At 34.4% G+C, this 26,638-nt stretch overlaps 1 protein-coding gene across 4 annotated transcripts in view; it reads left to right on the top strand.

Moving 5' to 3' along the window:
* MTF2 (metal response element binding transcription factor 2) overlaps positions 1 to 26,638 on the top strand; it is an 88,188-nt gene that overhangs the window by 43,885 nt on the left and 17,665 nt on the right. For 2 of the 4 annotated variants that reach the window (XM_043460623.1, XM_043460622.1), the window contains exons 2-9: positions 1,750 to 1,948; positions 2,069 to 2,150; positions 5,935 to 6,030; positions 6,268 to 6,368; positions 6,762 to 6,910; positions 9,296 to 9,391; positions 10,310 to 10,378; positions 11,186 to 11,309. In XM_043460623.1, the coding sequence (XP_043316558.1) occupies positions 1,750 to 1,948; positions 2,069 to 2,150; positions 5,935 to 6,030; positions 6,268 to 6,368; positions 6,762 to 6,910; positions 9,296 to 9,391; positions 10,310 to 10,378; positions 11,186 to 11,309 (916 nt within the window). Of the gene's footprint in view, positions 1 to 1,749; positions 1,949 to 2,068; positions 2,155 to 5,934; positions 6,031 to 6,267; positions 6,369 to 6,761; positions 6,911 to 9,295; positions 9,392 to 10,309; positions 10,379 to 11,185; positions 11,310 to 26,638 lie in introns of all 4 variants that reach the window. The other 2 variants (XM_043460626.1, XM_043460625.1) reach the window with 2 other exon arrangements.

Genomic DNA, 26,638 nt, shown 5'->3' with positions numbered 1-26,638 from the left:
GAAACATTTTTTTTTTCTTCCCTACTTACTTCATTTTTACCTAACTTTTATACTGTTTTAGAATGATCACCTACCTGGTTTTACAAATTGTACTTTCAATTAGTTAAAAGTCTAAATTGGAAGGATGAGACCAAACAAATATTGCTTGGTTTTCTTTATGAAGGCTGATAGTGGTATGCTGTGCTGTTAATGCAGTAATTGATAAATGTTACAATGTAATTTTGGAGTATATAATTTTGGGGTCTTATGCTTAAAAAATGTAAGTGATTTACAATTGGCTTCTCAGTTGAATATGATTTTGTAAAAATTGGTGGCTCTCAGTATTTTTTTAAACTTCTAAAAGTCAGTATATTTGAGGGACTGTGATGCATTCCTATCAGTGAACAAGGCTTCATTCAGTAGTGATACCCTGTAGGGAGGTCATGACTACCCTTCCAGTGAGTTAAATATACCCAACTACCCAGAGTCACTGGTTAGTGTATTTTAACTACATGTGGCATAAGCTTTTTTTCAGTTGAAGTATAGTTGATTTACAGTGTTGCAGGTGTACAGCAAAGTGATTCAGTTACACATGCTGCTGCTGCTAAGTTGGATCAGTCGTGTCCGAGTCTGTGCGACCCCATAGACGGCAGCCCACCAGGCTCCTCTGTCCCTGGGATTCTCTAGGCAGGAATACTGGAGTGGGTTGCCACTTCCTTCTCCAGTACATGAAAGTGAAAAATGAAGTTGCTCAGTCGTGTCCGACTCTTTGCGACCCCATGGGCTATAGCCTACCAGGCTTCTCCGTCCATGGAATTTCCCAGGCAAGAGTACTGGAGTGGGTTGCCATTGCGTTCTCTGCCAGTTATACATATATATGTGCATATATATATGATATGTGTGTATGTATGTATTCCTTTTTTTTTTTTTCTTCTTTCTTTTGGCTGGGCGGCATGTGGGATCTTAGTTCCCTGACTAGGGATCAAACCTGTGCCTCCTGAATTGGGAGTGCTGAGTCTTAACCCCTGGACAGCCAGGGCAATCCCTATATATATATTCTTTTTAAAATTCTTGCCCATTGGTTATTTCAAGATATTAAATATCATTCCCTGTGCTATGTAATAGATACTTGTTGTTTATCATATATGTAGTAGTGGACATAATCATTCTTTATCAAGTGCTTATGAAATTATGTCATGCAGCTTCTTTTATTTTATATAAAGAGATATGAGGGACTTCCCTGGTGGTCCAATGGCTAAGACTCTGCACTTCCAATACAGGGAATTGGGTTCTCTTCCTGTTCAAGGAGCTAGATACCACATGCCTCAACTAGGAGTTTGCATTCTGCAGCTAAAGATCCCAGATCCTGTATGCTGCACCTAAGACCTGGTGCAGCCAAATAAATAAATACATACATACTTAAAAAAAAAAACCTACATATGAGATTCAAGGCATCCTTTGTTCATAACCATGGCCTACCGCCTTCAACTTACAGCTGTCATTTTGATGATAGCTTTCCTGAATGTGTTACCTTGGAGTGGTTGCTGAATCCTGGCCTCCCTTAGATTGACAATGAATATTGACAACTGCTATAATTTTGTTTTAAGCTTCTTTGTTTCTGGAGAGTTTTTATGATTTGAGGTACTTGCTATTATTTTCCCTGATTATAAGGTTTTTAATGGATAAAACATTTTGATAAATACATGATTGGTATAAAATAAGCTTTATAAGTAAATCAGTCTTATATGTGATTATTTATTTCCTAAACAGAGACTCTACAGGGGCAGGTAATTCACTGGTCCACAAGCGGTCTCCTTTACGTCGAAACCAAAAGACCCCAACGTCCTTGACCAAGCTGTCTTTACAGGATGGACATAAAGTCAAAAAGCCAGCATGTAAATTTGAAGAGGGTCAGGATGTCCTAGCTAGATGGTCAGATGGCTTGTTTTATCTTGGAACTATCAAAAAGGCAAGTTACATTAATACATATTTTTGCTGTTTTTGCAGTAAACTTTTAATAATCTTGAATTTAAATTTGAGATTGTTTTTGATTTTAAAAGAAATCACTGTAAGTTTTTCTCTTTTTCAGATAAACATATTGAAACAGAGCTGCTTCATCATATTTGAAGACAGTTCTAAATCCTGGGTTCTCTGGAAGGACATTCAAACAGGCAGGTGCTACTACTTCCCCTGGACATGATTTACACTAAAATTTTATTTTCTTCAGCTTGTCATTTTCTAATGTTGTCTCTTTAGTACAGTGTATTAAGATAACTTTAAAAAAAAATTCAGGGTGGTATTCAGAGTCTTCAAGGAGTTATCTGTGTTATAGATGATAAGAAGATCAAGAATTCCTCTGTTGATAAGAGTAGATTAGAGGACAGATGCACATGTTGAAATTACTGCTAGGGCCTTTCTAAGAACTTTGAAGAAAAATTTTAGCCATTAATATGAGTAATACTTTGGGCTTCACCTTAACTGTTACTTGCCTGTATTAGTAAGAAGTTATATAGAGAGCTAATATTTATTGAGAGCATACTATCTGCTAGATGTTTTGGGGGATTAGGATATATTAAATAGCTTTAGAAATACTAGAAATACTCATGGTTAAAAGTAATTTAAAATTACTGCTTAGCTGTGAGTTTTTATATTTAGATGAGTAAACTAGGTTATATTTGGATACAAGTAGAAATGAATACAGGTATGCTTTGGTTTGCTTATAGGTATGTTTCTTGTAATGCTTTTTATTTTTGCAAACTATAATTATTGTATGCCCTTTAAATCTGTTAAATAAAGGCATTTTCCCAGGTATCTGTTTCATGAAAGTGCTATATTTATGAAATATTAAAAGTGCAAGTACTTTAGCTGCAAACTATAGCCCCAGTTTTGGTATCCTTGTAATTTGTTAATGGGTTTGCACTTAGATATATCTCCTCATGTAGAAGGGAGACAAATTCTTTCAAGTATTTGTCAACTGGGTTTTTAATTTGAGTTTGAGGTGTGACTTTATGGTAGGTTACTGCTGTGTTCATATTCTTGATTTCACTCTTAATTTTTTTTAAAGAATAAAGTTTTGGTAATGGAATTGAAATGTTCTAGTTGCCATTTTTATACATGGTACTTAGGAATTAGATGGAGAGTTCAATAGCTGTTAACTTTAGTAAAATGTTTTTCTAGAGAAATTTTTTTACAGTTTTTAGGGCTGATCAATTTAAAGGGCTAAATGATGTTTTGAATCTCAAATTGAGGAGTCAGTGAGAAAAGGAATAGGAGGAGCATAGGATGTCTCCACTTAGTAGTGATACTGAATAGCTCTTATTAGCCTGCATACAGAATTATCCCCCTTTTCTTAGTTTGTAAATATGGATCCTTCTGGTGGAACTGAAACATGTAATACTGATTCTGTTCCCCCTCTATTAGCTATGTGTCCCTTTCAACTTTTCCACCTTTTTGAGGTTCCTGTGAGTTAAATATAAAGGTCTTTCTCTTTCTTCCTTCTCTCTCATCCTTCCTTCCATAAAGGAAGAAGAAAACCAGTTGTACATAGAGGTAGAAAGTTGTCGTGGAAGTGAGGGGGTCATGTCCTACATGTGGCATACTCATGTCAGTTGAGTGACCTGTGATTGTTTTTTCCTTGCTGGCTCCTTTTACTATTCTTAGATAGCTCTTGGGCCGTTTAATTCTTTCTAACACCTAGAAAGTAGCACACATTTAACTTGGAGTTGCTATAGAGTGAGTAAGTGAACCTGGAAATTGCATTATGGCAGATGTCAGTGTGGAGTGTAGCTTTAATAGTTTTCTTTCTGTAAGAATCCTGCATATAGTAATTATATATCAAAATGACTTAATAAATTATAGTAGTTTCACTCATCTAATAAGATTCTTTTAGAAAGTTTACATAAATAAAAGCAATGTATGGTCATATTAGTAATAAAAGAAATGTGCATTACAGCAGATACCATGTTAAAACCATTAAATAATTTTAAAAGGATTTTGATCTTAACTATTTGTTATGGTTTCTGTGAAAATGATACGCTGCTGGTAGCAATATTAAATTTCTATTTTGGATATTTGCGTTAAATGCATAAAAATGTTTTCCATGTTTTCATCTATACAACAGATTCATTTGTAGCAGTTAATTCAAAAGAAATAATTCAGAAGTAAAAAATCCAGATGAAAAATGTTTCCTGTAGCTTTAACAACAACAAAAAATTGGGCACATCTAAGATGAAATGGCTTTATAGTCAGTTGGGCTTAGAGTAAGGGAGACTAAGAAGGCTAATAAGCTACACAGAAAGTTTTTGTAAACTTGATGGTAAAAAAGACATACTGGATTCCACAACTAAAGGCAATTCTGCTTCCTCAGGATTGTTTTCTTGAGGTGAACACATACATCTTTTGGATCAGCACCCTCTTTTCTGAGGAACTGCCTTCCCCTACACCCGTCTACATGGTTATAATGAGAGATCAGGCACCTACTGCAATCTGGGCCTATTGCTCCTTTTCCAGGAAGTTGCAGATTTGGACTGAGAGGTTGTAGGTGCAATCTGGTTGCTATCCCGACTGGAGTTATAAACTGAGAAACTGTGGGAAGCCACATCCAGCTATGTGAACAGAGCCTGAGAGGAGAGGAGAGAGGACAAGAGCCAAAACAAAAATGGAAAAATGTAAAAAACAAGCAAAAAATTTGGTAACCTGCATATCTAAGAATAGTCATAAAAAAGTAAATTTGGTTATTTCTACTGGAAAGAATATCATACAATTATTAGAAGTTAGACTTTCGAGAGACTTTCCTGGTGGTCCAATGGTTAAGAGTCCATGCTCGGAACGCAAGGAGTCTGGGTTCGATCCATTAGAATCCACAACTAAGATCCCGCAGCCAAATTAAAAAAAAAAAAAGTTACACTCTTTGAAACCTATAGTGTGAAAAATTCTTTTGATGGAAGAAACATTACATATAGCATTAATGAAAAGAAGCACCTCACAGTGGAGAGAATATGGTGTATCCTAGTTTAAATTCTACCCTTGATACTTTGTGATTAAGGATCCTTGAACTATATGGTTCCTTTGTCTTTCTGAGTCTTAGTTCTTCTCTATAAATAGGATGTTTATCTAATAAATTGTAGAATTAAACAAATAATATTGTTAGGAGCCTAACACAGTGCTGGCTCATAGCATAAAATTATACATTTTTATTATTGTTGGTATGTGAAGAAAATATGTATTAATATTTTATGTATATTGAAATGGAGATTATTATAAATAATTGTGTTAAAAGTGATGAAATTTTGTGGAATAAAATTGTTTTAGAATATAAATGTTTAAGGAAGAAATAATTTATTCAGGTAAAAAATTAACAGTGGAGCCCCTCATTTTTGTTGCAGTGTGGTATTGTTTACGGTACATTGATACCATGTTTCCATATTTCAGAATCTGGAGATCTGATAATTAGTGTTCAGCCTTTCCTTTTTGTAAATTAGTAAGTAAAAATAAATGTTCTGGAACTTGAGAGTAAGGAGTCATTGATGGATCTTCCTTGCCCCTTTTCTTTAGTCTCATGATGTTAGGCAGTGTAGGGTGAGTGAGTACATGTACATGGGTAGGTATGTGTTCTGGAGAGTTCTTCGAGTGTTCAAAAACATTGGCTTTTCCCACCTCCTAGGATGGTGGAAACACTGGAAGTAAACGGTAAGGGATCCTGCCTGAGAGCATTTTAAATTATGCCCTTTGCCAAAAGGCAAATTAAATTGTGAAGGCAGATAGTAAGGCATCTTCAGTTAAAGGTGAGAACACAGGTAGGGAGCAGAGAGATAGTGTTTTGTGTATAGTACTTTGCTTTGAGAAAATACCATTATGATCTGGGAAACAGATGTTGCCAGCATGGGCTGCTCCCTGAATCAAAAAAGTAGTTTTGTTATATGGAACAATTCTTTATGTATATTTTAAATATTTCAGGAGCCACTGGAAGTGGGGAAATGGTCTGTACAATATGTCAAGAAGAGTATTCAGAAGCTCCCAATGAAATGGTTATATGTGATAAGTGTGGCCAAGGTAAGCATTGATTTGTTTTAATCTTGTGGAAACGTTTTGTTATATACTTAATGCCCCTGTTGATGATTAATGATTAAAAATTCTTTACATTGGTAATTTGAAGCTCTTACCATAAGTTTAGTCATCAGTTATAAATATATTAATGTAGGAAAGAGAATACTAAAATGCCTTCTTTAAATTGTGTTGCAGTATTTATTAATAAAATAGAATTTGCTTTATGCTTTTTTTGATATTAAGGATATCATCAGTTGTGTCACACACCTCATATTGATTCCAGTGTGATTGATTCAGATGAAAAATGGCTCTGTCGACAGTGTGTTTTTGCAACAACAACAAAGGTATCTTTTAAGTGTTTTGGGCTAATGCCCTAAATGGAATTTGTAAGGCACTATCAACGTAATGATTGTTTACGTTGAAAGTTTATCTGAATGAAATGAGCAGTTCAGTGCTGGGTAGAAAGAGGTACTGCTTATTGTTTGACTAATGATGCTTAAGTGACTTGCAACTATTCTTGCACTTATTTTCTGATAGTGGTCTTGGAATTGGGGCAATAATTTGAAAGAAAAGACAACAAAATAAATAAAGATTATTATTGGTCAAACAGTTTGTGATATGGTAAGAAATTTAGAATGAAAATTTCTTTGGAAGTTTCAGAAGCATTTTAAAATTAGAGAATTATATTTAAAATTTTATCCTTCACTCTTTTAAATAACTTTTTCCCTCTAATATAGAGGGGTGGTGCGCTTAAGAAAGGACCAAATGCCAAAGCATTGCAAGTCATGAAGCAGACATTACCCTACAGTGTGGCAGACCTTGAATGGGATGCAGGTCATAAGACCAACGTCCAGCAGTGTTACTGCTACTGTGGAGGCCCTGGAGAGTAAGTGCACATGGTTATTTAATGCCCTTAGTTTTTAATTGCTCATATTGTCAACTTTATTTTTGTTACTGATTGTGGTATCGGAGTGATAGTGAGTTGTAAATGCATGAAAGTATCAGTAAAAAAAATTGAAGATGATTAGAGGCCATAGTTTTATTTATCTATCATTAAATGTTTGCTGAATAAGCGAGTCAGCAAACAGTTCTCAGAATGTTTAGAAATTTACCTTTAATTTCTGATCACTGGTTCTAGTTCTGCTCTTTGAAACTAAACCCATGTATCTTATTTTTTGTAGAGGTAGCTCTTAAAATAGTTAAATCCAATAATCATATTTCCTACTCTCTGAGTGACATACCAAGTGTTCTCTCATCTAGGCTAAAATCTCCATTCACATCAAACATTCTTTATGACAGATGTGTTTTCCAAACTGTCTTTGTTGCTCTTCGGTTTTTGAAAGTTTACTTTTGAAATATGGTGCCATGATTTCAAAATGCAGTGTTTTCAGGAACAGTCTAACAATATAATGAGGCTATTAAAAGTTCTAGGTATTATGCTTCTGTTATTGCAAGGAAAGATTGTGTTACCTCTCTTTGGTTGAATATGTCCCATCATATTCTTTTGGCTCATTCTGGGTTTGTTGGTGGTTGACTAAAACTTACAGTTCTTTTTTTCATATAAACTGATCTTAAACCAAATTGTGTACCATGTATTTGTGCTACACTTAAAAAATGTTAGTCAATAACTTTACATTTAACTCTATTTAAATTATAATTATTGGTTTCTTAAATCTTATTGGACTCCATGTTTCTTAAGACAGAGGTGCTCTCTAGAGGATGCAGGGACATATAAGTTGTTCAGTGCTGAAAACATGAATAAGTGAATATATAAATTATTTTTATTTCTTCATTCTACCTTGTCTCTGATCTTATGGAATTTTTATTTGTGGTTTAACAATTTTATAATAATTTTCAGATTTTGGTCTCCTACAGATTTGAGAAACATTATGTCTGGTTTCTTTAAATCATTTATAAAAGAGATACAGTGAAAAGAGATGGATCTTTCTCCTTTAATCATTTATACCTAGTGTTTTGAAAGTGAAGTCGCTCAGTTATGTCTGACTCTTTGCAACCCCATAACTGTAGCCTACCAGGCTTCTCCATCCATGGGATTTTCCAGGCAAGAGTACCCGAATGGGTTGCCATTTCCTTCTCCAGGGGATCTTCCCTGCACAGGGATCAAACCTAGGTCTCCTGCATCGCAGGCCGATGCTTTACCCTCTGAGCCACCAGGGAAGTTTATAGACATTATTTTATGAAGCAGATTATTCATTGTTCTTTAATACCTTGACTACATGAACTGTGTTTAATATTGCTAACACTTTAACACCTAACAGAGTACCTGGAAAATAGTATTCATTAGTCTTTTGCCTTACTGGTAGTTGTCTTGCCTTTGCCTATATATGGCTTAAGATTAATGGTGGGGCTCAGTTAGTGAGCAAAAGAATTATTTGAAGAAAAGGTATTAATTTGGTGCCAAATAAGGATATTTATATATTAAAACCATGTACTAACTAGAGACTTAGCTTTAGCTGAAGATTCAGTTTTAGTGTGTTCAGCTATCTGAAAGAGGACAAAATCTGTCACAGAGCCTTTATACCGGTGGAGTCTTAGATTAGGTTTGTAATTATGTTAATCAAATTTATTAAATTGCTATACTTCTTTGCATTATAATGAACAAGAATAGTGGAAACACAATGAGGAATAAAGTTGCCTATGACCATTTGATATATAGGACAAAATAGCTCTACATATTGGTGACCTCTGACTGTTGATGTGGAAAAAAAAAAAAAATCGCAGACTTGACAAAATCCTTTACTAATTTAGGACCCACATTTCCCAACTGGTGCAGTGGCAAAGAATCCGCCTGTGAATGCAGGAGACACAGAGACATAGGTTTGATCCTGGGGTTGGGAAGATCCCCTGGAGTAGGAAATAGTAACCCACTCCAGTATTCTTGCCTGGAAAATTTCCATGGACAGAGGAACCTCGCGGGCTACAGTCCATGGGGTCGCAAAGATTCAGACACTACTGAGTAACTGAGTGTGTGCATGCATGTGTGTGCACACACACACACACACACACACTCTTGTTAACTAGAAATAGTAGATGTAGCTTTCAAGAGCTTATAAATTCTCAAGAATAAAAAGAGAGAAAGGATGACGTGGTCAATATTAATAAGCTTTTTGAGAAGGAAAAATTTAACACTAATATCAAAACTATGATGCTGTAATCAGAACTATATTCTGCACGTCACTTTTGTCGTGGTTTTTTTTAACCTTTACCTCATAAAAGGTAGTAATTTTAATCTTAAATTTTTTTTGTATAGCTGGTATTTAAAGATGCTACAGTGCTGCAAATGTAAACAGTGGTTTCATGAAGCTTGTGTGCAATGCCTTCAAAAGCCAATGCTATTTGGAGACAGGTGAGAGAAGGGCATTTGAGTTTTATTGACTCATTTATGGGTTTTTTTTTTTTAAGCTTTTAGAAATTGTGTGTCTGTTTGCCTTTTCACATTTCTAAAGATTTTTGTTTTTTTTAAGTTTGATTCAGAAAAGGTTCAGCTTAGAGGGAAAATATTGTTTAATATACTTAAATTATACATAAGTGTTAAAAAATGTAATTCTTGTGCTTTACAGAAAGCTTTTAAAGTATTTGACCAGTGATTATATTGGTACCTATAGTCCCACAGTACTCTCTATTATTCTCATTGATACCTTTTTAAAAGAAGCTCAAATAAGTCTCATGACAGGCAACTGGAAAAGGCCACAGAACCTTGATGCACACAGTTTATTTATTCTTAGATCTAAAGAATGTCAGAAGGCTGACCAAATGTCCTTTTTGATTAAGAGAATATGAAAAAGGGCTCTAGGAAGAAAAGTTACACATAAAGCACTAAATGTAACATCAAAAACTCTAGGTTTAAATCTTAGCTTATGCAGTTTATTGTTTTTCTGACCTTAGCAAAATCAGCTTGTCTTCTGGTCTTATTTTACCAGATTGTTTTGGACATGTAAAGGTAACAGTGACTACAGCATATGAGAGCAGCCATCACAGTTCCCAGTACAAACACATCATTAGTAAGCTATACTTATATGAATCTGTATATGAATTCTGAACGTCTCTAATGGTTAAAAAAAATTGATCCTGCCCCCCATATACAAACTGTTTCATAACTTGTCATTACTAGAGAAGAAATTCTTTACAGTTGTCATGATTCAGATTATATTTTGCTTTGTGTATTAGTCCTTATGTCAATTGTAGGATATGTGGTGAAGGTTAATTTTAATTGTTAAATTGTATGCACTCTTGCTTGCTCAGTTACAACTTTCTTTTTCTTTAGGTTTTATACATTTATTTGCTCTGTCTGCAGTTCTGGACCAGAATACCTCAAACGTCTACCATTACAATGGTACGTATGGACCTTTTTATTAAGGAGCAAAAGAAGAATTGTGTTTTAAATCTATAGGATGAAACTTTTCTATATACATTTACTTAGTTTAAATAAAAATTTGTTCTTCTTTATGCTTGGCTTTCTTTCTTTTCCTTTATTTATCCTCAAGTCTGATGTTATCTTTCCCAAAGGTTATCTAGTTTTATTGCTAACATAATAAGGCCATTCAGTTTCTAATGGCATAAAAAGTAACTTTGAAATATCTTTTAGATCTTCAAAATTCTTATTCATGTTTCTAGTTCTTTTGGGCCTTCAGAATACAGTAGAAGAGAGAAAGGTCTTATAATATGCCAGTTTCTGCCTCAGTTAAGTAATCCTTGGGCGTGGGAAGTATGATGAATTTTGGAGATTTACTGAAAATGCTTATAGTAAGTACTTAGAAATTTTCGTTAAATGTTTTACATATTTTAGGAAAAGATAGGATTTAATTAATGAATCAGATAAAATAAAATCTGTTAAAGTGTGATCCATTTTGTAGCTTATGTAATAGTGAAAACATGAAATTTTAGATCATAAATTACTTTTAAACATCAGATTCTCTTTTAAGAAATCAAATATCTTAAATTTTAGTTATTATTCAGGATAAATTAATGTTTTTCATTTACTTTCATATATAATGATTTATTGTGAATATGACATGATATTAACCATCTGTTCACCTAAATACTTTGGATTTTTTTAATAGCTGGTTTTATTATAATAATATGTGATTTTAAAATAACTAAAACGTTATTTTCATATGATTTGATTATTTTTGGATTCTAGGGTAGATATAGCACACCTATGCCTTTACAACCTAAGTGTTATTCACAAGAAGAAATACTTTGATTCTGAACTTGAGCTTATGACATACATTAATGAAAACTGGGATAGATTGCACCCTGGAGAGGTAGGTGGTGTCAGAGCTAACATCATTAGCTACTTAAAGTCTTTTTTATTTTGTTTTTGTTGAAAGCAGCTAAGGCACATGTTCAAGCCATACATTCAAAGTAGCATTGTATGTTTAGATAGGGAGAAATAACTTTGGTGAGGCTATCAGGATCAGCCCTCATTCTCCTGTTTGTTGCCTGTTGACTTGAGAAAAAATATAAGAGGAAATAAATTACTTAATTCTTCCGTTTTCTGAGGTGAGAATTGCTGTAGCTGAAGATCGAAGGGAGGGAGAAATCCTTATTACTGGGTATCCTATGGTTCCTCCTCCTTTTCTTCTAAGTTTGCTATAAACTTAGAGATGTAATCAACATTCTACTTTTCTCTCTTTTTGGTACTCCCTTTTATATCTTTGGCTTTCAGGAATAGTGGGACCTAGTAATAATGTTAGATTAATAAGAGAATGAAGTTACCTGAATTGAGGATTATCCCTCTCATTCTGACATCTCATTTTACTTTTCATTTGCAAAATGTAACCACTCATGCTGTTTGTGAGGAGTTTTTTTTTTTTTTTAACAAAAAGCAATATAAAAGTAATGCATGTTCATTGAAGATTTTGAAACTACTGAACAGCACAAAGAAGCAAGTAATTAGAGTAGCTTTAATATTTACCTTTTTAAAGATTTATTTAGAATTATTAAAATATAGATATTAAATGTTAAAATACAGATACTAACTAAATTTTTTGTTCTGTAATATGTGGAATAGATGTGTGAATTTTAGTCATGTGTTACTTTTTGTTGGGGTCCTTTAATGGACCGGAACCTTGTGGTATGGAGTCGATGATAAGAAAGTGAAAGAGAGAGAGAGAGAGAGACAAAAAAGACCCGGGGACCTAAGCTCTGGTGGAGCAAAGGTGCTTTAATGATTTTCCTATGAGTATATATAGGCTGTGGTACAAGAAACTTCTTTCGGGAATGATAGAGATCAGAAAACCAAACGTACAGCAACCGTTACCAAGGGAACAAGGGGTAATGTTAGTCACAAGGTCAGGACACAACCCATATCTCAAGAAAGGGGAACAAGACTAAGCCGTTTTGTCCTAAAGAGAATGTTTACTAAAGGAGACCCAAGCCTGCCTCACATAATGACCTCAGTCCCTGGGAGCAGTGTGCTGTTCCGCTTGAAGAGGGACAAAGGACTCATGAGAGACGTAGGAATCCTCCTGTCATACATTCCCTGACAATTCCCCCTTATTTATTTATAATATTTGTAAGAAGAGTTTTGACCGTCAGAGTTTATTCAGTTTTGACAATCTTTGCATGAAGGCAACAGTAGACAACAAATATAATTGTTAAGACAATCACCAAAATTATAGTTCTAGACCCAATGCTATGATTAAGGCTTTGAAACCATTTATGTGGGTCTAGCCCAGATAATTGATCAGCTAATTGTTTAGCTAAAGTTCCCATACTAGTGGAAGAGGGCAGATTATTAGAAAAGGTTTCACATATTTTTTTTTGTAATAACTGTACATTCAGAAAGGCATTATCATATATGTTTTTTAAAAATGAAACTTGATTTGTTTCCAGTTGTAGCTACTATTATAGAAATGAACAGGAATAACATGAAATTGAGTAGAATTTCAATCGTATTTTAGCATCATCTGTTTTTGTGCATCTGTTCATTGATCTCCAACCCATTTGATGGCTGTTTTCAGTTTTTGTATTTTTTTTTGAATATCCTCATCTATTTGAGCCTGAGTGGCCCACATAATATGAGCATCTTATGAGTCCAGTTTTGGATAAAATTATGTGTTTGAATTGAGGTTTGTAAAGTAACGCTAGTGATGACAGCAATGGTGCAAATAGCTATTAATCCTATAATGTCAAAAATCAGCCATCCAATGAATTGTTTAGATCATTAGAGCAATTTAGTAAATAACTGGGAAGCAAGTCTAGCCTTGGGACCTTCCCAGGGCCATTGGAGATTTATTGGTAACCATAGATTATGTCGAGATCAAAGAATCAAAAGGGAGTCATTTTTTAAGGAAATAGAGGAGTTAAGACAAGTATATAATTTACAATTTATGCAAGTTACAGAACGTAAAGTCTTATTGAATTGTAAATTTCTTATAGCTACAACAAAAGGAAGTGGAACATAGGCTTGTATAAAATATGATTGATTATAGTGAGAGAAATAATTGCTATAGCTATGATTGGTCTCTGTGGAATGTCTGGTCCAAGTCTCAAGTTCTTCGGTGTTTGCAGCAAGTTTTCAGATGTCCCATTGTTTAGGCCCAATCTGTTTATCAAAGATGATTCGAGGACGAGGTGGGGGCCATTCCATCATCAAGCTAGTCAAGAAGTCCTCTGTCATGGTAATGTTCCATTGTAGTATTAGTAACCTTCTATGTTACTTGAGTAATATAATCATACATAGTATTGTTAATATCATCTGAGCAGTTCAATAACCACATACTATGGGGTCCCCAATTGACAATTGTATGATTAGCTATAAACATTAATTTTCCTGGTTTGGCCTGACATTTGTCCTAATGAACAGGAATATATTTAAAGTTTTTATTAGGAAACCCTTTGCATGTTGTTCTTTGTTCTTTCCCTAATTCTTTCCCTAAAGTTTCAGTAGTATAAACATGGTTCACTGACAAAGAAAGGGCAGTAAATAAGCAGTGTCCGAAAATCCTTTTCTGGAGGCAGGATGAAAGCCCAAGTTTGTCGACTAACGTTTATACATAATTCTGTTGGGCCCATACATAAAGGAAGGACTTCATAACCTAGAACGATATTAATTAGTCTTTCTTTTTCTTCAGGATGAGAGGGCCCCTCCAGTTCCAAGGAGGGGGCATATGTGTTGACTCATTAGTGGATATGATTGGTTCTATATCTGTCCATTTTACAACCTACAATAAAAAAGGGGGGTTAGGTATATAAGCCCAGTAAGTGTGATCAATCAAGTCAGCCTGAGCGGGGGAAGCAAGCAAAGCAAGCATAGCAAAGAAAAATATTTTTAGGATTTCGAGGCATTCTCTGTTGATAAATCAGGTTTTCAGTTTAATTAGTAAGGGTTTTTATCTGTCCCCAAGTAGGGAGATCATAAGGTTGATGACGTTGAGTGTGGCGTTTTTGGAAATTTTTAATGTTGCCATGGCTTTTATTGGAATTCTTTCTTCCTGGGTTTTTTGCTGTTTTATCTCTAGTCTGAATGTTGGGGGCCCCCTTAGGTTGAATCTTCTCAAGAGGAAGTCATGTGAGCTTGTTGGATCCATCTGAAGAAATAGAAGCATATCCTTTCCTTGTAAGATTAGTTTCTTAGATTTTTATTGATTAGTTAACCCGTCTTGATATCAAATGGGCAAAGGAAAGGAGGTGTCTTACAATGTTTCAAAACTTTTTTTTTTTGTTTGTTTGTTTTTTGCTTTTGTCAAAACATCTCTTTGTGGTAAGTTTAAAAACTTTAAAACAAATAAGGCTATATTAACAATAGTTATAAAAAGAGAGGAAAGCAATAATGATGAAAACATTCTTAGGAAATATTTTAAATATTTATTTATTTGTTTGTTCTTGGCTGTGCTCAGTCTTCATTGCTGCATGTGGTCTTTCTCTAGTTGCGCCAAGCAGGGGCTACTCTCTAGTTTGGTGCATGGGCTTCTCTTGTTGAGAAGCACGGGCTCTAAAGCACAGGCTCAGTGATAGCAGCACCTGGACTACTTGCCCCATGGCATATGGGATCTTCCCGGACCAGGGATTGAACCAGTGTTCCTTGCATTGCTAGGCAGATTCTCAACCACTGGACCACCAGGGAAGCCCCGGAAATATTTTAGTCTAAAAGAAAAAAATCATTCAGAAATCTGTTTGGGACTGGTATTTGGCTGTGGTTTGGGTTATTTGGGGCAAAGGATTAGGAGTAACCATTTAAATATTTTTTCCTAAGTGAAATTATTGAAAAGGTGATGCAGAACAACTTGACAAATGAAATGTTGTTCACATCTAAATATATTTGACCTTGTCTTTGAAAAAGAAATGCAGCTTAGCAACTGTTGAATCTCACTGTTTAGTGTGTTAAAGAGGATGACTACACTTCTAAGACAGACCTGAAAAGAAGGCAAACATTTCACATTTTTGATACTTTTAGGAACAAATAATCCATTTGGGAAATGGTGTCTTTTTTTTTTTTTTAATGTCATTTTTGCCCTGCTTTAAGAATCCTACATATTGGGAACAGAAATAGTCACACCAACAATAGTTATAGGCTTAAAGACTACACTACACCAGAATCTAGCAAAGTTTGCTCTGGACAAGGAAGACAAAAGTGTTCCTGTGTATTTTCTCTTATTTAATTTTTTATTTGCAGTTACAGTGTGTAATGTGTTTGTCCAATCATGTCTTGTGTTTGTGGACTATAAGGAATGTCTGCAATCTGTTTAATAGAGAATGAATGTAAAAATTGTTTGAACTGCTTAGAAATATAGGCAGAGTCATTGTCTGTTTTTATAGAATTAGGTGTTCTCATTATCGTGAAGTAAGTTGATAGGTGGGTTATAACATGTTGTGTAGTCTTACCTTAGAGAGGTGTTGCCCCTAGAAAAGAAGAATTTGTATTGATCGAGACATGTAAGAAGGAAGAGGAAGAAAGTTCAGGACAATGAGTTACATCAATTTGCCATAAAATTTTTTTTCATTTGTCATAAGCCTTTTAAGAATTCCAGCACTAAATATCTTTAAAAGTTAAAAGGCCAAAACAAAGTATGATAGCATACATAAACATACCATACTTTGGCATACATATTTCAAATAAACATACCATACTTTGTGGTTTTCATTGTGATCTACCCAAGCATTTCAACTGCATTTTCTAATATATTTGCAGTCTGAATGTATCTGCTGACCAAAGTTAATTCTGATAAATATTGTTTTCTCAGAATTTTTCTCTTGTTTCTAATTTGGTTTAATTTGGAGAAAGAACGTTTGCTGTAGCTAGAACGACAATGAAAAACTAGTCTAGTAAAGCTTATGTAAATACCACTTTATTTTATAATAAATGTTTTAACAATTAAAAAAATATTTTTGTATTCATCATTTTATTTGCCATTTTTTATATCTTTTTATTAAAAGCATATATTTTACTTTCTATAGCAACCATGAAATGTCTTGTATGTTAGCATTTTATAGACCGTTGAACATATTTTTCAAATCATATATATATCCATTTTTATATATATATTTATATTCATTAACAGCTCAAAATCTCTTTAGCTCTTCTGCAAGAAAAACCCCTTTTAAGAGTAAGCCAATGTTCAGCAATTAATGCTTCAAAATCCTACTTCACTTGGAAATGACCCAGCCATTCAACAAACTTCTACTACTTAGTTCAGCACAACTCTAGAAACCTAAGTCACTCCAATCCCAAGAGATGGCTCCAGATTATAGATAATAGATCATTCTATCAAAAATACAATTATTTCTAATAGAGCTTATCTAAAAGTTTTTATCTCATCTATATATTTGTGTATATATATATAAAGAGTTACCTTTTTGTTGACAAACTTAGTTTACCTTAAACCAAGGCATAATAAAAGTATTATATAATGTTGATGACTCAAGACATGTCCCAACTAGATTAACAAATAATTATATTTAAATCACATTCACATTTAAATAAACATTATACCCAACATTGAATACCCTTTAGTTCATGTAAAGCTGAATCCAAATAGAGCTCATTAACTCTACACTATCTAAAAACAAAGACATACATTGAGACATAGATAATTTTAGATACATAGGCATAGTTCTCCGTTTGAAATTTAAAATATCTTTTTGTTTTATTTATTTGTTTTGAGCTCCACCAATTTGTTAATGGCTGGAGTCCTAGATAGAGTGGGCTGTGTATCCCAAGGACATGATAAGAGTTAACTTAAGGTTTTTTCTTAGGCCTATTTTTGTTTCCCAGGCAGAACTGGAGCTCAAAAAAAAAAAAAAAAAATTTTAACAAGTTAACCTTTTCCTAACTGCAAGTGCAAGAAGAACTGGTTTTGTAATTTTAAAAAAGATTTTATTTTCATCAGTTTTTTCTAGAGTCTAAAGAATATCATAGCCATTCAGTGTCAAAAATATCATTTCTCCTTTTTGTAGCTATAGTATATTATTAATGATATATGCATGAGGGAATTGTTGTCACATAGGAAGTAAAGCCTTGTCTACAAAATTTTGACAAATACTAGGACTGTTATGGAGACGGCAATGGCATCTTATTTTAGTACTCTTGTCTGGAGAATCTTAGGGACGGGGGAGCCTGGCGGGCTGACATCCATGGGGTCGCATGGAGTAGGACACGACCGAAGTGACTTAGCAGCAGCAGTAGCAGGACTTTTAAGCATACCTTGAAGTAACATAGTCTACTGAAATCTTTTATGAGGCCCGATATGATTAGGATAAGGGAGAGAGAAAGTGAATCTCTCCCGGTCTAAAGGGTGTAAAGGTATATTTAAAAAGCAATCTTAAAAAAAAAAAAAAAGCAATCTTGTGAATCAGTAATAATAATGTGCCAATTTTGAGGAATAGTAATAGGTGATGGGACCTCTGGTTGCAATGTACCCATAGGTTTTATAAAAGAATTAACTTTTCTAAACTCTGTTAAGAGACACCATTTGTTATGTTTCTTTTTTATAACAAAAATAGAGTTCCAAAAAGAGCAAGATTCTTTAATATGTTTTGATTTTAATTGTGTGTCTATAAGTTCTTTAGTAGCTTGTAATTTTTCTTTCGTAAGGGGCCATTGCTTTGTCTAAATAGGCTCATAATTTTTCTTAGTTATTTTAATAATTGTTTTGTTTGTTAAATGAGCAGTGGCCCCTCGGAAAAATGTGGAATGTATATCTGAGTTTGCCATTGTATAAGTAAGTCCCTTCCTATTAGATTAAAGGGTACATTTATCACATAAGGTTTTAATGTTGCAGGTTGGCCTTCTGGTCCCTCACATGAGTATATTTGAACACTTTGATAAACTTTTTGTACTTTAGTTTGAGAAATTTTTGCAATTTGGCAGGAGACCTTTTGTACAGGCCAGGATTTGGGCCATAAATGTTTGGAAATAATAGTAATATCAGATCCAGTGTCAAGGAGACCAGAAAATCTTTTACCATTAATTTTGATATTTATATTTGGTCGGGCATACTCAGATACTAATGATGTCCACAAAGATTGTTTTTGATCTGTACTGTCAAACCCATCTGTCTGTACATTATTAGAGGAATTAATAGAAATGTAAGGTAAAAGAAGTAATTGAGCAATTTTGTCCCCCTTTTTGAATTGTCATAGAATCTAAGATGACATTAGAATTTGAGTCTCTCTTTTATAATCTGAATCAATTATTCTAGGGTGAACAGTAATTTCTTTAGAAGTCAGACTAGATCGGCCAAGCAAAAGACCAAAAGTTTGTGGGGGCAGGGGTCCAAAAGGTCCGGTAGGCACTCTAGTAGGGACTGTTTGAGGGTAAAGAAAAAATCATTTAGGGCTGGTATATCGACGGCAGCACTGCCGGATGTTGAGGGTTTGAGGGAAAAGATAGAATTTGTTCTTGTTTGGAGTTTCTTGGAATAGGTTTTCCATCAATATCAAATTTAAATTTACAACTTTTGGCCCAGTGCATTCTTTTACGGCAGCGAGGGCAAATTTTTTGGTATTTTATTAGCCTTTTTAGGGCAGTCCCTTTTTAAATGATTTTTATTTCTACAATTAAAGCATCCTTCATTTCTCTTTTTAAAGGTAGTAGCCATTGCCTCAATCAGTATTTGCATCTTTTGAGTTTCTGATCCTAGAGTGCGATAAGCTTTTAAATAATCAATAATAATTTTAGTCTCAGAAATTGCAGCTATAGCTCTTTGACATTTCTGATTTGCATTCTCATAAGCAAGTAATTTCTCTAGCTGTTTTTTGGTTTCTTCTCTGATTACAGTATGGGAAATAGTAGCTTCTAATCTAGTTTAAAAATTAGCATAACTTTTGATTAGGTTCCAACAAATGAGAGACTTTTGGAGTTGTGACTGTTGGCAGAGGAGAAGCACTTGGAGCAGCCGGGGCAGGGCTAGTAAGAAAATTTTGAGATATTTTGTATTGTTTTAATTAGGCCTTTTGTAAAGTTTAATCATTTAATTTATATTTATGTAATAAGTGTTCTATCTGTTGCTGAATATTGGAAGGGCTAGAATGTACCTTGAAATGGCAGAATTACAGCTTTAATAAGAGCCCATAGGGGCTAGAGATCAATTGGAATATTTTTTTTTGTTCATTTAACATTTTTTTTGACCTGGACCCAAATTTCTAAATCAAAACTGTATTTATCAGGAAACTAAGGATTATGTTCAACTACTGTTTGAAGGCAAGCCTCTATTCATTGCTGTGAAGCCAGAAGTCCCTGAAATTTAAACAAATGGTGAAGTAAAGTAGAAAAATAATGGGGCTGGCCAGCCGTTTAACCCATGCCTTAGTACTTACCGACCTCAATAGGTCCCTGAGTCACTCTGCCCGATATGCCACGTATACTAGTGGCCCTGTTCCTTGACGCCATTTGTTGGGGTCCTTTAATGGACCGGAACCTTGTGGTATGGAGTCGATGATAAGAAAGTGAAAGAGAGAAAGAGAGAGAGAGAGACAAAAAAGACCCGGGGACCTAAGCTCTGGTGGAGCAAAGGTGCTTTAATGATTTTCCTATGAGTATATATAGGCTGTGATACAAGAAACTTCTTTCGGGAATGATAGAGATCAGAAAACCAAACGTACAGCAACCGTTACCAAGGGAACAAGGGGTAATGTTAGTCACAAGGTCAGGACACAATCCATATCTCAAGAAAGGGGAACGAGACTAAGCCGTTTTGTCCTAAAGAGAATGTTTACTAAAGGAGACCCAAGCCTGCCTCACATAATGACCTCAGTCCCTGGGAGCAGTGTGCTGTTCCGCTTGAAGAGGGACAAAGGACTCATGAGAGACAGCACGTAGGAATCCTCCTGTCAAACATTCCCTGACACTTTTTGAGGCAAAAACTAAACTAATGAAATTTAGGAAGAATTTCTGCATTTGTAGCTTTTAGACATGAGGCAATTTATAAGGCTCACATCAAATAAAGTATCAAGTTTCTGTTGTTGTTCTGGGGGTTTTATGAGGCATCAGGGAGTGCACAGTACACATTTATTAAAAGTAGTAGGTCAGTTGTATAAAATAAACACCTATGAAATACTTAGATTTTAAAATCAATGATACTAAAATCAATTGAGCTAAGATTTTTGAGTGTTAGAAATGAGAATATAATATTCTCATTAAGTTTTCTATTAGAAGCTTCTTTTAGATGACTGGAGAGAAAGTGAGTGACTTGTAAATATGATAAATTTTAATAAACTGATTAGTAATGGGAGAAGAAAATGTAAGGCACTATTAAGTATATTTTTCTCTATAGTCATCCTAATGTTCTCATACATTAATTTGAAATACTTTCTTCCTAGCAGTGATTCTTTTAGCACTTCATATGCAGATGCATCTATATTTCTGTTAGTACACCTATGTTTTATATGATTAAAGTCTGCATTGGTTACTTCATGTAGATAGTGGGCATGCATGTAAAAATTCAAGTTGTTTATTTCAAATGCTATCATTTTTTATTAAAATAAAAATATAACAGATTTATTGAAGAAGCTGAAAATAGAAAGTAATAAAAACTACAGGCTGTTTTTAAAGAAATGAGTTCAATTTATGAATTCTAGCTGTCTCATTTCCAGCTGAACTTCTGCTGTATATCAGAAAACATTTATTTCAGCAGTAGGTACATGTTTTATTTTCTGAACCCTATTTCTTGCATGTAAGAAATTTCAATTTCTTATTCTTTGCCCCAAATGGAAAAATATATCTTTATTTAAAAATTAAGAAAAACGTGATTACAATCAAATATAACTTTATAACAAATGTTTTACTTTTCTAAGGAGTGTTCCCATTTTTGGGAGCCATCAGAGCATTTCTCATTGCTCTTTCTCCACATTAAAAAAAATATATTCAGATTTAGTAGGTTAGTCATCCCATTCTCTAGTTATTTATAGATGGAAGTTCAGGTTTTAATTCTCTGTATTAATACTTTACATCTTAATATTGTAATTAGTTTTTAGAGTGAAGTTTTAATGATAAAGAGACCATAAAATTTGTAAGTAATATTTGTTCATTGATTTTCATTTAGTTTACTTTTAAATGTTTGTGGTAATAGAAGCAAAGATAATACAGACAATGTATTATTCCTAACTATTAAAGTAGTAAATCTTTGGCTAACTGAAATTGAGTTGCAAATTGAGTTTTGTTATTAACTCAAAATTAGGTTAATAAAATTTTCTTTTTGTTTATATTTGTATTAAAAATCTTTTTATAAAATAACATTAATTATAGTTATCCCAAATGATGTAGTAGAGTTGGCCCTTCGTATCTGGTTGATTTTCCATGGTTGGAACCAAGGGATACTGAGGGCCAACTGTACTTTCAAAACATGTGAATCACCACATCTAAGTATGTTACAGGTACACCTCAGAGATACTATGGTTTCAATTTCAGGCCACTGCAACAAAACTAACACGTTATAAAGCAAATGACAAATTTTTGGTTTCCTAGTGCATATAAAAGTTATGCTTGTACTACACTGTAGTCTTTGTGCGCAGTAGCATTGTGTTTAACAAAGGCAATGTACATACCTTAATTTAAAAACTGGGACTTCCCTGGTGGTCCAGTGGTTAAGACTTCACCCTCTAATATAGGGATGTGGGTTTGATCCCTGGTTGGGGAGCTGAGATCCCATATGCCTCCTGGCCAAAAACCCAAAATACAAAGCAGGAGCAGTATTGTAACAAATTCAGTAAAGATATAAAGACTTAAAAAATGTCCACATCAGAAAAATTTTTTAAAAGTAATGCTGTTGCAGGATGGTGCTGACAGTCTTGCTTGAGGCAGTGTTACTACAAACCTTCAATTTGTAAAAATCGTAGGATCTGTGATGTAAAGTGAGATACAATGAAAGGAGGTATGCTTATATTGGTTATTTAAGTACCTTAGAATACTCAAGTCATTTTGAACATCAGTTCTTATTTTATGTGCTGTAGACTATATGACAAAGATGTTTATGCTAGAATTTCAGAGAGTCTATTTTAGAGAGTACAGTTGATTGTTGAAGTACACGGAGTTGGGGTACTGACCCTCTCTGCCATCAAAAATCACATACACCTTAGAGTTGGCCTGCCCCGTCTGCAGTTCTGCACCTGCAGATTCAACTGTCCGCAGTGTAATATTGTATGTATTTAGTGGGGGGGGAAAATCCGTACATAAGTTGACCCATGCAGTTCAAACCCAGTTGTTCAGAGGTCAACTGTATATCCTTTCATACTGACAGGTAAGTTTAACATATATTATGTATTTTCTTCTTTCTTGATTATTTTCAGGATTGCTATGAAGAGAAGCTGAAACTTTTAGAACATGTTAGAACACAGTGATAATTTCCTTATGTGATCTTGGTAAACATCTTTGAGAGTTGGTACCTTAATGATTATCATATAGACTGAGTCTAGTATTTGAGAAACTACTGTGTTTTGAATTATTTATTTTGAGATAGTAAAAATATGTAATATAATTTGACACCCCAAATAAAAGTTGCTTAAAATTTTTACATAGAATGAAGTGTTTAGAATGAGGTTACATCAGATTGCTTTTGGAAGTTACAAGGAGATATTAATACTTTTTGAAGTCTGCCTCTTATCATTTGTCTTTACTTTCTAATGTGATTGAAATTTCAGTTTCATAAGGACAGCCCACTTTTTTGTTAGCTGTGGTCTTAAGTTTTAAATACCTAAAAGGTTGATCGAGCAGTGGGTTGAGTGCTACCTCACTTGAAAGATATAGAGAGAAAAGCATAGATAAAATGAAATACTATGGCAGAAACAATGTTTTGGCTAGAGAAAAATGTAGTATAGTAGAGGTGGTATAATACTTTTAAGGGAAAATTATAAGAAATCTGGTTAAAAGCAGTACTTGGGGCCTTGAGTTGTATATTAGCATACAGAGTATATGTTGGTAAACAAATTACTTAAGCTGTTTGGCATACTTAAGCCTAGGTGGTGTGGAATTAAGTGTGGTAACTGAGCATGTATTTTATTGAAGGGAAGAATTTTAACTATACGTAATAGCATGTATCCCTGTAGAGAAATATATAACTCTGAAAATGAAATCACGGTGTGAGATTAGTGTCAGTACAGGGAGGAACAAAAATGATTCTTCTATTGAAGATCTGTATTATAAACCTCATGGTCAGGTGGAAGAACTAGAACATGATGCTCTTCTAATACAAATTATTTGATTAACAGTGTAACATTTGCACACTCTGTTTTCAAAATACAGTAAGGGAATCTTTGACTGCATTATACGAGTTGAAATAAACAGTCCTATGTGAAATAGTCCTGGAGTGCTGAAGGAACTTACAGATAAAATTTGAATTCTCTAGGCAAGAATATTGGAGTGGGTAGCCATTCCCTTTTCCAGGGGATCTTCCTGACCCAGGGATTGAACCTGTGTCTCCTGCATTGCAGGCAGATTCTTTACCATCTGAGCCACCAGGGAGGCCCAGGAAATCATAGAGAATGGGTACCAAAAGGAAAAAGAGAGTCTGTTGTGATTTCAAAAAGTAAAAAGGAGTAGATTTGAGAAATTCCAAACTGTTGTTGAATGTCAGCAAAATTGTAGAGCGGATTTTTCTTGTGAAGAATTAAAAAGCAATTAGAAAAAATACCACTAATTTATTAGAATAAATCATGTGAAATACCTTGGTTTCTTTTTTGATATGATTAGAAGCACTGATACATCAAGTGCTAATGTGCATAGTGTAGACATAGTATAACTCAGTTTTACATAAGATATTGACATGTGAACTGGTTAAAATAAAATTTAAATGCATCTGTAGCTAATCGAGTTATTAGCAAAAGCAGTCATTGGCTTGGAAATGTTCTTGAGGGAAATTCTAATGGCGAGCCACAGTGTTCTGTTTTTGTCTCTATCTTCAGTTCAAGAAGGATGACAGAATCAGGAAAAAAGATCATCTCAAACACTGAGCTGAAAACAAAATCAAATCAACAGTAGTTATAAAATTTTTCTTTTAGGCTTAAATATACAAACAACAGTATGGAAGAACAATGTATGATGGGGGATACTTGGCATGATGGCAGTTCATTTAATGAAATTTTAGAGTTGAGGTGGGAGTAGAGGACGAGGAAGAGGATGGAATTATTTAGCCAAGCTTAATGTGAAATAATCATGTGATGGTGCTACTAAAAACTTTAACATAATCTTAATACTTAGCCCTCTTACCTACTGTCAAATATTTGAAGTACTGCCTTGTATAAAAGAGAATCCAGGAAGGAACATTTTGTTCACCCATGGAATGGGCTCCTTCATTAGATTTCATCTGTGGTACTAGTTAAACCAAGGTTGCATGACTCTTTGAGTACTATTAAAGGGTTTACAGTATTAATGAAAAGTTGAACTAGTGGACATCTCAGGTCTCTTTTGTTTTTTTTTTTTAATTTTTTTATTTTTTATTTATTTTTTCATTTCATTTATTTATTTATTTATTTTTATTAGTTGGAGGCTAATTACTTCACAACATTTCAGTGGGTTTTGTCATACATTGATATGAATCAGCCATAGATTTACACGTATTCCCCATCCCGATCCCCCCCCACCTCCCTCTCCACCCGATTCCTCTGGGTCTTCCCAGTGCACCAGGCCCGAGCACTTGTCTCATGCATCCCACCTGGGCTGGTGATCTGTTTCACCATAGATAGTATACATGCTGTTCTTTTGAAATATCCCACCCTCACCTTCTCCCACAGAGTTCAAAAGTCTGTTCTGTATTTCTGTGTCTCTTTTTCTGTTTTGCATATAGGGTTATCGTTACCATCTTTCTAAATTCCATATATATGTGTTAGTATGCTGTAATGTTCTTTATCTTTCTGGCTTACTTCACTCTGTATAATGGGCTCCAGTTTCATCCATCTCATTAGGACTGATTCAAATGAATTCTTTTTAACGGCTGAGTAATATTCCATGGTGTATATGTACCACAGCTTCCTTATCCATTCATCTGCTGATGGGCATCTAGGTTGCTTCCATGTCCTGGCTATTATAAACAGTGCTGCGATGAACATTGGGGTGCACGTGTCTCCTTCAGATCTGGTTTCCTCAGTGTGTATGCCCAGAAGTGGGATTGCTAGGTCATATGGCAGTTCTATTTCCAGTTTTTTAAGAAATCTTCACACTGTTTTCCATAGCAGCTGTACTAGTTTGCATTCCCACCAACAGTGTAAGAGGGTTCCCTTTTCTCCACACCCTCTCCAGCATTTATTACTTGTAGACTTTTGGATAGCAGCCATCCTGACTGGCGTGTAATGGTACCTCATTGTGGTTTTGATTTGCATTTCTCTAATAATGAGTGATGTTGAGCATCTTTTCATGTGTTTGTTAGCCATCTGTATGTCTTCTTTGGAGAAATGTCTGTTTAGTTCTTTGGCCCATTTTTTGATTGGGTCATTTATTTTTCTGGAATTGAGCTGCAGGAGTTGCTTGTATATTTTTGAGATTAATCCTTTGTCTGTTTCTTCATTTGCTATTATTTTCTCCCAATCTGAGGGCTGTCTTTTCACCTTGCTTATAGTTTCCTTTGTTGTGCAAAAGCTTTTAAGTTTCATTAGGTCCCATTTGTTTATTTTTGCTTTTATTTCCAATATTCTGGGAGGTGGGTCATAGAGGATCTTGCTGTGATTTATGTCGGAGAGTGTTTTGCCTATGTTCTCCTCTAGGAGTTTTATAGTTTCTGGTCTTACATTTAGATCTTTAATCCATTTTGAGTTTATTTTTGTGTATGGTGTTAGAAAGTGTTCTAGTTTCATTCTTTTACAAGTGGTTGACCAGTTTTCCCAGCACCACTTGTTAAAGAGGTTGTCTTTTTTCCATTGTATATCCTTGCCTCCTTTGTCAAAGATAAGGTGTCCATAGGTTCGTGGATTTATCTCTGGGCTTTCTATTCTGTTCCATTGATCTATATTTCTGTCTTTGTGCCAGTACCATACTGTCTTGATGACTGTGGCTTTGTAGTAGAGTCTGAAGTCAGGCAGGTTGATTCCTCCAGTTCCATTCTTCTTTCTCAAGATTACTTTGGCTATTCGAGGTTTTTTGTATTTCCATACAAATTGTGAAATTCTTTGGTCTAGTTCTGTGAAAATACCGTTGGTAGCTTGATAGGGATTGCATTGAATCTAT

The sequence above is a fragment of the Cervus canadensis genome, chromosome 2 (genome assembly GCF_019320065.1).
Source record: "Cervus canadensis isolate Bull #8, Minnesota chromosome 2, ASM1932006v1, whole genome shotgun sequence".
Lineage (NCBI taxonomy): Eukaryota > Metazoa > Chordata > Mammalia > Artiodactyla > Cervidae > Cervus > Cervus canadensis.
This window is presented reverse-complemented; position numbering and strand designations above follow the sequence as displayed.